The sequence below is a fragment of the Clytia hemisphaerica genome, unplaced genomic scaffold (assembly GCF_902728285.1).
Source record: "Clytia hemisphaerica strain Z4C2 unplaced genomic scaffold, Clytia hemisphaerica genome assembly, whole genome shotgun sequence".
Taxonomy (NCBI): Eukaryota; Metazoa; Cnidaria; class Hydrozoa; order Leptothecata; family Clytiidae; genus Clytia; species Clytia hemisphaerica.
The window spans coordinates 682,720-696,907 of record NW_027104613.1 but is presented as its reverse complement, the minus strand read 5'-3'; the positions used below and the strand labels follow the sequence as shown (position 1 = coordinate 696,907).

General features: G+C 34.7%; 1 protein-coding gene and 1 long non-coding RNA gene across 2 annotated transcripts; one reads left to right on the top strand and one right to left on the bottom strand.

Moving 5' to 3' along the window:
- Window positions 1–2,507: 2,507 nt before the first annotated feature.
- On the top strand, window positions 2,508–13,916 carry LOC136824350 (uncharacterized). The gene is made up of 5 exons (XM_067080506.1): window positions 2,508–2,582; window positions 4,224–4,529; window positions 5,345–5,494; window positions 6,373–6,399; window positions 13,255–13,916. Exons 1-5 carry the CDS (start codon window positions 2,555–2,557, stop codon window positions 13,440–13,442), a joined length of 699 nt encoding a protein of 232 aa, XP_066936607.1. The 5' UTR covers window positions 2,508–2,554; the 3' UTR covers window positions 13,443–13,916.
- On the bottom strand, window positions 9,451–12,907 carry LOC136824340 (uncharacterized). Its single transcript, XR_010849122.1, has 5 exons — window positions 12,170–12,907; window positions 10,843–10,985; window positions 10,251–10,444; window positions 9,874–10,001; window positions 9,451–9,680 (listed from the first exon to the last, which is right to left on the bottom strand). It is a non-coding gene; the product is annotated as an uncharacterized lncRNA (long non-coding RNA).
- Window positions 13,917–14,188: the final 272 nt, after the last annotated feature.

Below are 14,188 nucleotides of genomic sequence, written 5' to 3'. Positions count from 1 at the left end.
ATCCCATGGGGATCTTTGCACACTTGAATTGCTCTGTTGAGGCTTTTGGCCAGACAGCATCTTTCAAGAACATCATTCTCACAAAAAAGACTATCTTACTTCAAAATGTGAAAGGTATTAACTTGAATTAAGTGCAGAATCCCATGAGGATCTTTGCACAATTGAATTGCTCTGTTGAGGCTTTTGGCCAGACAGCGTCTTTCAAGAACATCAGTCTCACAAGAAAGACTATCTTACTTCAAAATGTGAAAGGTATTAACTTGAATTAAGTGCAGAATCCCATGAGGATCTTTGCACAATTGAATTGCTCTGTTGAGGCTTTTGGCCAGACAGCGTCTTTCAAGAAAGACTATCTTACTTCAAAATGTGAAAGGTATTAACTTGAATTAAGTGCAGAATCCCATGGGGATCTTTGCACACTCGAATTGCTCTGTTGAGGCTTTTAGCCAGACAGCATCTTTCAAGAACATCAGTCTCACAAGAAAGACTATCTTACTTCAAAATGTGAAAGGTATTAACTTGAATTAAGTGCAGAATCCCATGGGGATCTTTGCACACTTGAATTGCTCTGTTGAGGCTTTTGGCCAGACAGCGTCTTTCAAGAACATCAGTCTCACAAGAAAGACTATCTTACTTCAAAATGTGAAAGGTATTAACTTGAATTAAGTGCAGAATCCCATGGGGATCTTTGCACACTTGAATTGCTCTGTTGAGGCTTTTGGCCAGACAGCGTCTTTCAAGAACATCAGTCTCACAAGAAAGACTATCTTACTTCAAAATGTGAAAGGTACTTACTTGAATTAAGTGCAGAATCCCATGGGGATCTTTGCACACTTGAATTGCTCTGTTGAGGCTTTTGGCCAGACCGCGTCTTTCAAGAACATCAGTCTCACAAAAAAGACCATCTTACTTCAAAATGTGAAAGGTATTAACTTGACTTACTTGAATTAAGTGCAGAATCCCATGGGGATCTTTGCACACTTGAATTGCTCTGTTGAGGCTTTTGGCCAGACAGCGTTTTTCAAGAACATCAGTCTCACAAAAAAGACTATCTTACTTCAAAATGTGAAAGGTATTAACTTGAATTAAGTGCAGAATCCCATGCAGATCTTTGCACACTTGAATTGCTCTGTTGAGGCTTTTGGCCAGACAGCGTCTTTCAAGAACATCAGTCTCACAAGAAAGACTATCTTACTTCAAAATGTGAAAGGTATTAACTTGAATTAAGTGCAGAATCCCATGGGGATCTTTGCACACTTGAATTGCTCTGTTGAGGCTTTTGGCCAGACAGCGTCTTTCAAGAACATCAGTCTCACAAAAAAGACTATCTTCCTTCAAAATGTGAAAGGTATTAACTTGAATTAAGTACAGAATCCCATGGGGATCTTTGCACACTTGAATTGCTCTGTTGAGGCTTTTGGCCAGACAGCGTCTTTCAAGAATATCAGTCTCACAAGAAAGACTATCTTACTTCAAAATGTGAAAGGTATTAACTTGACTTACTTGAATTAAGTGCATAATCGCACGGGGATCTTTGCACACTCCTTGGAGACAAACTCTTTCCACTTTTCTCTGTTACGGGCACGGCGCTCAGCAGTAGGAAGTGGGATCCCTGTGTCTTCTTGGATTAGATCGCTCCATATTTTAGGGGGACGTCCACGAAGTATGAAGAATTCACACTCATGCGCGTACCACAGATACGATTTTAGAAGGGATGATGCATAATGTACTTGACCCAAAACCTCTTAAGCAATTAACAGAAAATTCTCCCCTTTGAGGCCGGGATTCAGTCAACTCTTCCCACATTCCTTTACCACCCTCTCGTCACGTCAGGATCGGTAAATCAAGGCACTATTTGATCAAACCACAGATATCTATCATATTCTTTTACACACTAGATAGGTTAACTGCTTACAGTGTCCAGTTTTGAAGTCAACTAGTCTACCATGTTGTTTTTCATTTAATCTTAGATTTTGGAACGTTCGAATTTCAAAACATTCGAATCGCGCTGTTGACGACAAGAATTGAAAACAACACGGCGCTTTAGGCAACTTTTAAATTGGAACACGCTTCCTTTTATATGGGAAGCCCGACCCAGTCACTTAGTTAGACTAGTGGATTAAAACCATCATTTGTTAAACCTTGAAAATAAATGATGTATCCCTTAAGTATTTTATATAACTTTCTTTAACAACTTAAACAAGCTCTGATATCACTGAGCACTTTCTGCAGATAGAAGAAAATAGACTTGTATTACTATTTTAATATTTGTATTTAAGGTGGAGTAACGAACTGCGGCGGTAAGGTGGTCCAAAAGGTTTACCAGATCCAAGAAAATAGATATTCTTCACATATCTCATTAACTTTATGTGGAAATCCAACACCTTCATTAAAATACACTTGGGCTGAAGAGAGCAATGGTTTAGCGAGGATCAATCATGATTTTGAAGATGCGAAGACAAGAAAATATCGATATAATATCGATTTGTATAACATTACTCGAAAACATTGTGGAAGTGAGATCCATTTTAAAGCTTTCGGATTTAAAATATGGATGGCTTCCTCCAGATTGATGGTCAAATGTGAGTATTCTGCATCACTGCAATGTCTTCTGCATCACTGCAATGTCTTCTACATCACTGCAATGTCTTTTGCATCACTACAATGTCTTTTGCATCACTGCAATGTCTTTTGCGTCACTGCAATGTCTTCTGCATCACTGCAATGTCTTCTGCATCACTGCAATGTCTTCTGCATCACTGCAATGTCTTCTGCATCACTGCAATGTCTTTTGCATCACCCAACGGCTGATTGGTTGCAAGTGACGTATTGACGGGTTTTACGTCACTTACAACCAATCAGCTGTTTGGTCCGTGATGTAATGTTAGAAGATATTGCAGTGATGCATATCATGAATTCATGATATGCGCATCACTGCAATGTCTTCTGCATCATCCAACAGATGATAGCTGATTAGTTGTAAGTGACGTAAAATAAGTCAATACGTCACTTGCAGCCAATCAGCTGTTGGGTCTATGATGTAATGTTAGAAGACATTGCACTGGTGCATATTATGAATTTTAGTGTACGTAATGGTCGAAACTCTATCGCATAATTATTACTATTTTTTCGGATTCGATTCGTTCGATTGATAGAGAACAAAAACAGCAATCGAGCCCATAGAATCAGATAGAATTTCATTTTTAAAGATTTCTAAAACTATTCGATTCAGTTTCGATTGCGATCGATTGCAATCAGTTTGGTTCGATTGATTCAAAATTGAAAGTTCTGCTTACATTCTTTTATAAGAAAAACTTTATAAGAACAAGAAGGCTAAAAAAATGTCAAAGTATAAGAAAAAAGCAGAACCGTGAAAGGCTGAGTTATACCTTAAGAGATGTCAGAAAGAAAAGACACTGACATCGCTCTACTTATTTATCGAGCACTGTAAAAGACTGAAGGATTACTTACCTTAAGGGGTGTAATTTTTGCAATAACTGATTTTCGTGGAACTTACATTCGTGTTGCGAGGGCTGGAGATTTTTTGCGCTTGACACCCACTTTTTGTCGAAATTCTTTCCTATGAGTTACAAGAATTTATAGTAAAAATTGCATTTCACGGAACTAATTTTCACAGTACACACCCAAAAACGCGAAAATTTGTTTCGCGAAAATAATTTCCGCGAAAAATAGGTGAGCAAAATAAGGACCGAATAAATAAAAATGTGATATAAAATTCTAAAATACCCCAATTTTGCCCTAGAAATAAGAACATGATTAAAGAACAATTTTAGGCTCAAAATGCAAAAAAGAAAGAAGGGGTGGGCAAAGATTCTGAAGCCTTCGGATGTTCTTAACTTTTTTAGTTTTAAGGTCAAAAATTGTTCTTATTTTCACCGTTTTCTGAGTATTTTTGCCCATTCTCCTAAGAAATAAGGTGTTTACGAGTCCACATAGCCTTAAAATGTTCTTAACCTATTTCCTTAACATTTTGGCCATCGAATCCTTATGTTCTTATATAGTTTGTTCTTATTTTACTATTGGGAATTGAGATATTTATGAACTAGCTATACAAACTCTCATGCAAAGATTTCCTTCGATTTTGTGAGTATTTTTGGGTATTAGTCCACAAAGTCTTAAAATGTTCTTAACGTGTTTCCTTAAAATATTTTGGCCATCGAATCCTCATGTTCTTATAAAAACGTGTATTCACTAACCTTTAGATAAAGCATCAAAAGTGACGAAAAATTTCACCATTGTCAAATTATCGACATTTTCCGGCACCTGTTGTACCATCTTCAAATTACCAGCACCTGAAACACAGTGTAAACAGACCTTTAGCATTTTCGCATACGATGTCAATAAAACCTTAATCATGACAAAGCTGTATCATGAGGAGAATCAACTGACAAATTGTAATGACAAGGCCTTGTTTACACGGATCAAATTTGCAAGGATACAAGCAGTTAGTTGGGATGGCCAGCTTGGTGAGATGTCTCAATTCTTTCAAACAACAGACGAAAGACAAGGTAGTTTTAAGACTTCGATAGATACACTGTTTTTTTATAAGAACATCCAAAATTTTTGAAGCCGTCGGATGTTCTTAAGTTTTTGAGTATTAAGCCTTTAAATGTTCTTAACATGTTTTTATTTTCTTCATTTTTGAGTATTTTTGTCAATTTTCTTCAGAAATTGGGTGTTTTAGAGTTCGCGAAGCCCTAAAATGTTCTTAATTTGTTCTTGATATTTTGGTCATCAAAACCTTATGGTCTTATATAGTTTGTTCTTATAAAATGGCGACCTCGTCAAATGCTTCAAATACTTCACTGGACTCAGCATCATGAAAAATTATCAAAAAGCAAAAATCAGCAAGAAGTAGACTATAGTCTAATAAAACCATTGAGTAGGTTTACCGGCCGTCTTTGATCGGAGTTTTTTTTTGAAAGGTACCCGCAAAGAAGGCAATACAGTGCTACATCATAAGTATCAGAGCCCCCCCCCAGTTATTTGCGTGAATGCATCGACCTCTAACGGGAATGCGTGAATGGGCTTTTTCATTTGCGAAAATGCGTGAAAATTAAAAAAAAGCTGCGTAAAGTCGTGAATTGGAAAATGTTGCGTGAACAGAAATAGTGTGAATTTTGAAAATTGTGTGAAGGTGTGAAATTTGGAAAAGAAATTGCGTCTTCGTCGAAGAGAAAATAGATCTAACGCTCTCTCCGATTAGGGGTTCCCCTTTTGAAAAATAAATCGATCAAAGATCTTAGTTGGTTGGGATTGAGAATACCTCCAGACCCCCAGTGTTTATCAACAATACAATGAATTTTTTTAATCTTGTTTGCAGTGGCAGAACCACCAAAACCCAAAGAAACAAAGGCGACGAAGATCAAAAAACCTCTATTTTCGCACACAGTTATAATAATCCTCGTTGCCATGGGAGCATTACTTGTTGTCATAACTTTGACCGCCATTTTGGTTTCCAAAAATTGTCACGGTAAGTTACGGCAGTTTTTGAGGAGCATATAAAAGCATTGGCGGTCTGATTAGAAAACCAAACGCTACTTAAAACACAATGCTAATTTTTTTTCTAAAGGTCCGGCTGTAATTTGCAGGTTTTTTAACTATTTCTATTTTCTAAATCTTCTAAATATGCTAACTGTGCTTATTGACTTATTTCGAGAAAACTTAACATGAGATTTTTTGTTTCTTTGAACGTGACCGTGATACAGTAGACGCTTGCTAATTCGAACTAACTGCTACTCGAATCTTACTATAATAGACCTTTTCATAAATTACGTTACAAACATCACTTGCCTCGTTTTGAAATTATTGCCATGGTGATTAACTCCTAGCGGATTTTATTAAAACTACTTCCTATTCATAAAAAAATCATTTAATGTCTCAAGAGACATAATCACTATAGTAATTGTTTGAATACGAGGCAAGTGATGTTCGTGACGTAATTTATGAAAAGGTTTATTCGAATTTATTCTCAGTGTCCATCAAGAAGAAATCCTTGAATAACGGTTCTTATAACTCGAGTCGCGATTCGAATTTTCCATTGTTCTCGAATAGATTGGACTACAGTCGACTCTCATTAATTCGAACTCAAACAGGGAATCTTATTTGTTCGAATAACAGAGAGACTCGAGTTATAGAGAGTACTTTGTGAGGGTTTCTCCCTTACGGGAACTGAGAATAAGTCCGAATTATAGAAAGATTTGAATAATATAGGTTCGATTCAGCGATTTGAAGCGAGTTTTTAAGCATGAGTGAGTAAGAGAACCTTTATATGTCTAGGATTGAACTTTCCTTTATTGAATTACAAGCTGCCAGCGAAAAAGTTTACCAATTCTTTCTTAATTTTTTTAGGAAAGAAAAATGCAAGAGAAAATGAAGGTAAAAAAAGTTGTTTTCCAACTGAAGCGAACTCTCGACCAAAAAACATATGAAGTTCCTTTAAGGGCTCTGACCATAGTGGATTTTTTAAATATAAATTTCTACTTGATGTAGCACACAAAACTGTGGCATGTTATACATTTTCTGTTAGGTCAATTATCCTTGAGTCTGAAAATTTGAGAATCGCAATGAAAAAGATTGATGAAGAAGAAAATGAAGTCTTTTGCGAAGAGTACTTCAACTTTGAAGAGCTTATTTTCGGCGAAGAAAAAACATTTTGAATAATTTTTTGCGGTAGATGGTTGTATCTTAACCGAACTTAAAATAGATTTTCGGAAAATTTTTCTAAAAGCTTATTTGTCTCAAAATCTTGAAAATAGTGCTTTTTGACCAATTTTTCATCCCAATTTGTCATAGAAAAATAACGGCCATAACTTTTGAAATTTGTTAAAAGTGGAACTTTTATGTTCAAATAATAAAATCAATTTTTCGACTGTGGTCAGAGCCCTTAAGTCGTGATTCAAACTGTGATTAAAAAACGGATTTTTTTTTAAACTTTCAAATAGATAATCATTCAGATGGTTCGAGATCTTTGGCCTGTAATTTCTTTCCAAGTCGAAAAATTATAATATGTCTGAAAATTGGGCTCTGAAACGGTTCTTGCGCTTGAATCAGTAGCGTGGTGGGTCGACTAAAGCTGAGGGAGAGTTTTTATGTAGTGTTTATTTATTTGTCTATAATAAGACTAGCGACCACACTCATAGAAAAAAAATCTAAACTAAGGAGGTGGTCGCAAAATTGTTAAGTTACAAGAAATACTGTACACAGAAATTTTTATAAAAATAAGTACCTATGTTAATGTAAGATATAAATGAATCTACGGCTAGAATACCTTAAAGGAAGAAATTTTGGCGGAAAGAAAATTTGGCGGATTTGGCGGATTTGACTGAAATCCGCCAAATTAAGTTCCCGCCAAAATTTCTTTTTTCCGCCATCCGCCAAATTAAATTCCCGCCAAATTAAACATTTTGAAAATATGATCTCTTTTAAGGTGTTTTTGCTATTTTTTCGCTGTTTTGACGCCGTCTTAACCCTATTCAACCTAGGCTTTTAGGGGCGGTTCAGAACTAGGGGGGGGGGGGCTTTTCCTGTACCACCCCTTAACCTTTGATTTAGTGGGCCTTTTTGGATGAAATTTGGCACACAAGATCCTTGACACATAAGGTAACTTTTGACAAAAATTTATTTTGATGACGTCACTCATCATGCCCAAAGTGAGCAAAAACCGAAAATTTCCTTTGTTCTTATAAATAGCTATTGTATTCTAACAAAAGCTTTAGAAAAAAATTGCCTGAGTTTAAAATGCTTATTTTATCCTAAATATTCAATAAATTACGGTTTAAACGATATATTTGACATTAAAAAATCAATTTGTATTCGAAAAGTGTCAATTTTTTTGACACCTTACTGTCAGAAATGTCATCATGCTCAAGGTGTGAAAATTTTTAGGTGTCAAATTTTTTTTTATATTGAAGCTAAATAAAAGTTAGGAATTTACAGAAAATTTCACGGCAAAAGCTCTATTATTTCAGGAGCTATTACCAATAGTTTGACCTCCGAACAGAAAGAGCCCCCCCCCCTAGTCCGAATAGGGTTAAGGTTAAATTTTTAAGCGACCGCCAAATTAAATTCCCGCCAAATTTAGTTTTTTCGTGCATCCGCCAAATTAAATTCCCGCCAAAATTTCTTCCTTTAAGGTAGGTAATTTGATAAAAATAATTAGAAATATTGCGAGCAGAGCAGAGCAGAATTGTATTGTTTTTTTGCTTAAGGTATGTGTTCACCTTTCTTGACACATTCTCTTTAATTGATCATATCTTTAGAACAACAAATTTTTATACATCAAAAGTATATATTTTCTGAAAGCCAATAATATTCTCTTTCTAATGGTAAAAGTTTCAGCTGAATGTAAACTGGGCAGGATATAATTAAAATCTTAAGAAACTTAACCTTACCTACTTCAAAGAAGTTAAAGTCACCCATAGCTTTTGAATTTTGAAAAAATAATTTCGATGCCATGTTCCCAATAGATTGAACTAAAAAAGTGTCTTGGGATTTTTTTTGGAATTGACTTTAACTCTTTAAATCCTAAATTCTGTAAAAATATCGATAAAAAAGTAAATTTAAATGTGATTTTTTTCAGTTATCTGTAAATTGAGGAAAAACAACTCGGTTAGAAATAAAATCCTAAGACACTTTTTAAGTTTGATCTTTTGGGAATCTCGTAAAAAAAGAATGAAGTCGATATCTAAATGCTATGGGTGACTTTAACTTCGTTAAGAGTAGTATGGTGTGGTAAAATTTCGTTTTTTTCTACATCAATTTGAGCAAAGAGATAGAAAATAGAGGAGGTTGCACGATTCTCTTTCTATTATACTATGTTAGTTATGATCATGAATAATTAATTAGGGAAGAAAAAAAGAGGGAAAGTTTTACGGAACCGACTAAATTGAAACAATCGGTGTTTTATTCAAAAAGATATAATCTATGCCGTAAAAAAAGTGCTTGAAAACGAAAGTAGAACGGGCAGAGAGACAAATATGAAAAAAATGGAGGCTGCTGTTTTCCTTGACAGCTCGAGTCTTTTGGAAATTTATTCTTAGATATTAGCTCTCTTGAAATATACCGTTCACTTTCTCACGTTCTAAAGAAAGGTTTACTTCAATGAAAGTCTATATAGCTGCCAATAAGGTAAGGTAAGTATGTATAGGGAGAAATCTAGCACCAGTTGTCAATTTTAGCTTTTTCTATCAGCTAAAAATGTATATTTTTCAACAAAAATCATAATATATTTTGATCATAATGAACTATCATCAAAAGATAAATATCTACTAACAAATGTATTGAGATCATATAATTTTAGATCAGTTTGGAGAGAAAAGAGAGAAGATATACAGATATAAGATGATCAAAAACTTTAAGACTATAACTTCAAATTTTTCATCTCATGTCAAAGACTGTCACAAGTGTAAAGGTAAAAGGTATCCTTTCTGTTTATTTACTTTTTCTGCTTAATGAATTTTTGTTCGAAATTCCACAAAAAGTATTTGGAATTTATCCAAATCAAATTCAGCTAAAATCTGAAAAAACAATTTTTTAAATAACAATAATTTAAACAATAGAAAAAACCATCAGAACGACCTGCCCACATAAGTTGAGGTTGGCTGACTAAGACGACCATGATCCAAAATGTAAAATCCATGATATTCAACAAGCAGCTCCTGCAAGATAAAAAGTGAAAAAGGTCTGATTGAAAGAATAAAAGACTGAGAAAATGTCGGTTTTCTATATTGAAAAAAAAAACCACCTTTAAAACATGCAAGGCCAGGAGCACTCGCAGAAACATTGATTGCTTAAAATTAACATTGTACTATTTCATACTAAAAGACCTTTGAATGCAAAATCATTACAAACCTGTAGTTTGCATGCAGCCTTTCAACAATTTGAATAGCCAGGTACAGTCTCCTTTTTTCTTTCCTCCTTTGCAAGCCAGGTGTAGGTGCCTCTGTTTTCCCACTTTTCAAAAATGTATCCGTCAGCCACTAAAATGATAAAAAGTTATAATTTGGTCACAACACACAAGTGAACCGTCATGTCATCTCGTCACGTCATCTCTAATAAATAAAAATGCTCCTTTAAAATCATGAGATGTATTTTATTTCAATTCACATATTGTATGGAGTAGAATTATCTGGATATAGTAACACCTACATAACCCTTGAAGGGAACTAGCAGCTAGTGAGAATACCTACAACAACTAATCCCATCGAAAAATATAGGATAAAAATTACCTCAAAACATTTGTCTTTTGTTTCTGTGTACTGTCTGAGAGCAGGTTTTGCCGGTTTTCTTGTTGCCATATCTTGGTTAGGATACTGTCCATTTAGGCAATCAAAAATTTTGTTGCAGATCCTGACAAACTTTTGTGTACCTCTAGTTTTGGGCTTGCCTTTGATACTGAAGAGCATGCTCTAGTACTGAGACACTAAAATAAAAATGAAGTAACTTTTTCAAAAGGAATCCTCCAGGACAAATAATGAAAATAAGCTAGAGTCTTTGTCACCATCCAAACATTCAATATTTGTGTTTACACAGCTGAAAAAGCCACTCAAGAAGTTTTGATGTTGAGCCCAGAAAAATTATTCAAAATTTCTGTTTATATCAAGCTAGTCATCAAACTAAAATTATTGAGACCAGACTTGTAGCTATAGTCATTTCAATGTCATTGACAACAACTGAATACCTGAATACATATCATGGGATTTTTATTGTCATAAAAAGGCCATTTTATTTCAGACAAATATAATTCTCAGACTTTACCTAGCCTGATTAGATAACATATAGGCACTTTTTTTGAGTTAATATGGTAATCATCTAAGTTACCTGAGCTGCAAGTTTAAACGTTCATCATATTTAGTCAATGTGTTCTCTTGTTAATTTGATCATGTATAAAGCCCTGGGATTTTAGTATTCTTGAACTCCCAGAGTTGTACCACATGGTTCCAATTGATTGAGTGTTTGTCCAGCTAAAAGGAAAGGAATTAGACCATATAATTTCAATAATTTTTTTTGAATTTCAACACCTGGTAGTGATAAATATTTCAAACAAATCATCATTGATATCATTTAAGGTATTTCCTCTGGAAATAATAGACAAATGAAATATGCAGAGCTTATTTCTATCCAAAGCACATAGATTAATGCTGAAGAAATTACAGTATCTTCCTTATTCTTTGAGTTTATAAAATGAACGGTTTGTAGAGGCTCCATCAGATACCAAACACCTGACTTTCAAACTCAAATATTCCAACACTTCAACAGCTCCCAGACAACAGGAAATAACTCATCACTTGAAGCAGATGGCAGTAGGGAAAAAACAAAAACAAAAGTAATCCAGTGTAGATAGCTCGTACAATGAAAGCTAAAACATGCGAGGCTGATTGTCTTGCTTTTTGGCCCTCCTCATCGCATTGCCTTTCCAACTTATTGATTTCCTCATTTATTTCACCCAATTCAAAAAAAAACAATCAATAACAAATATAAAATCTTCAGCATCAATAATTAGACAAAGCCATAGTCTCTTTAATTTCTGAAATTTTCTCTCCCATCAACACAATCTGCGAAACCACTGGTATCAATAGCTGATGCTGTTGTTGTTTTATATACACTGTGTTGATTTATGCCTAGCTTTCTCTTTTTTCCTACTTTCAGCTTGGGTGCCTCTGGGTGCCTTTCAATGCTGATTCAAACTCGTACAAACAACTCTACACTTTTCACAGATTTTCTCTCAGGATGAACATCAACAGCATCATTAGTAATATCAACTCCCAAAGCATTGAAAGCATCTTTAAAAGAAGCTGTCTCTTTAAGTTTTCTACAGTCTTACTTTTTATGATGAATCGGCTTATCATATCACGCACCGGACGCATAACCGCATAATAATCTACACTACTTTACTAAGGCAGCTGTTTGTTTGCGACGAAATTCAAATTCTTCTTCCATCTCTTCCTTCATTATTACCAAGAAGCAAACTTTTCGAAATTAACCGCCAACTTTTAGCTGATCACGTAAACAAAGTGAAAGACAACAAGAACTGAAAGAACTACCTAGTCGATGGTTGAGTACATGAAATTTAAAAATGGGCTGAACTCAAAGAGCCAGACCACAGTGAAAAGAGCCAGACCACACTAGAAACTTCAGATATACATACCTCAAGGCATCCTCTACCAAGGAAAATTGTTCCCTATTTGAAAAAAATTGTCCATCTTTTCGATTTCGAGTGAATTCCATCAGTAGGTGCTGTTAGCTACTAAACAAGACAGGTTTTCTTTCTTCGATGATAATTTCACTGTATCCTTAGTCAAAACGTAAACAAATCATTTGATTGGTTGAAATAAATATATCCAAAAGCATTTGAGATGTTTTAAACAATGTAGTACTTGCTGTAGACGTTGTTTTAGTCATAACTCGAATAGACATAACAAAAATAACAGCAGAAAAATCACCGCTTCGACCCGCCATGTTTGCTTCCTTCTCGATTGGCGGCATAACACAGCTCGCGTCAAAGGCGATTTTTCTTTGTTGCAAAACAAAGGAAATTGAATAGAAAACAAGAGTCGCCCGGCTTTAAAGCAGTTGCGTGCAACCTCCTCTATTTTCTATCTCTTTGATTTGAGTAATCAGTGAAATGTGTCAAAAATATTACAATTCAATAGAGGTGAGAATAAACATCAGCTGAATTCTCTCTTTTGTCTTTGTTGTTTCCGAAAGAGACAATTATTTGAGTAAATAATCCATCATAAGACGAACTTTGTTTTGAAATTTAAATGGTTATAACTCTGGATCAAAAAAAGATTTTAAGATCGCGATTTTACCAAAATGAAATCCAGTAACTTTTCTTCCACTTTGACTGAAAAAATTTTTTTTGACAAAAAATCGGAAAAAAGGTGTACACATACCAAAGTGAACACTACTTGAATATCTTAAGATAATAGTTAGACAAAGTCATTTAGAGGTTTGAGATGGAATCTATCAACAGGCGAAAAATCTCAAACCATTTGATCTTCTCTTTCAGAGTATGAAGAGTAGGGTACTAAATTGGCGCATTTTGCGGTTGACACCCACTTTTTGCGGAAATTCTTTCATATTTCTAGGAGGTTCTAAGGATTTTTAGTAAAAATCGCATTTCGCGGAACTAATTTTCGCGGTAGACACCCAAAAACGTGAAATTGGTTTCCCGCTAAAATCAAGTTCCCTTAAACTAGTAAACAACTATTTAATTTTTTTTGACAATAGGGCACCAAAAGACTGCCACCATGAGCTACACGGAACTTAACACAGACGTGTTCACTTCAGGAGACGAACTTGCCTACCAAGGTCTCATCCAAGGCGAGCACAGTTACGAGTACCCAGACTTGGATAAAAATCCGATACTCAAAAAACCCGCCGACTACGAAATCATGAACAGCGCAAGGAGAAGATGAAAAGCATCCAGGTGATGGGACGCCTTATAAGGAGAATAAAAACGAAATGTGCCCTTACGGAACTTCCACGCGTTTTAAATGCATCGAATTTTTCATTGAAATTTGAGTTTAATTGCAATTTAAATGTAGTGAAACCTGGACCTGGACAAAAATGTTAAACGAATTTAAATCGCATTGCTAGAGTAAAAACTTTGTAAATAAAATGCATTATGGAATAGCATACAGTATGCACTTTAATTGCATTGAAATAACATTTGAAAAAATAGGAAATATAATTCATTAGGATTTCATTTAAAATGCATATACTTTTTTGAACAATTTTATAATTTTTTGATACTTCACAATTACAAATACATTTTTAACATGAAAAAGAGAATTGAGGAAAATTATAAATACATTTTTAATGAACGGCGTCAAAATTAAAATGCACTTTAAATAGCGGACAAGATTTCAAATTAATTGAAAATCCAAATTTAAAATGTCTTTTCAATATCCAAATATTTCTTATAGGAAAGATTTTTCATAAGAATTGAGAATTTGTAATGCATTATTTTTCGTTTCTTTGTAAGAATACCACTACCAGTATTCGGGTCCTTATTGGGATTTTATCGGGGGATTTTCTGATTATTTTCCGAGGTTTATCGATGCTTGTAAGGGGTATACATTGTTGAGCTGCATTCGATGGGTTATTGGCTAATATTCACTCAGATTAACTGCGTTTTGAGATACAGGATACAAGTCTAACC

What these genes read in the sequence shown, in the direction of transcription:
- LOC136824350 (XM_067080506.1), top strand. Translation starts at nt 2,555, where the DNA reads ATGGCTTCCTCCAGATTGATGGTCAAAT. An exon ending in CTCCAGATTGATGGTCAAAT is followed by an intron (nt 2,583 to 4,223) that starts GTGAGTATTCTG and finishes ACTAACCTTTAG; the next exon opens with ATAAAGCATCAAAAGTGACG. An exon ending in AAATGCAAGAGAAAATGAAG is followed by an intron (nt 6,400 to 13,254) that starts GTAAAAAAAGTT and finishes TTTTGACAATAG; the next exon opens with GGCACCAAAAGACTGCCACC.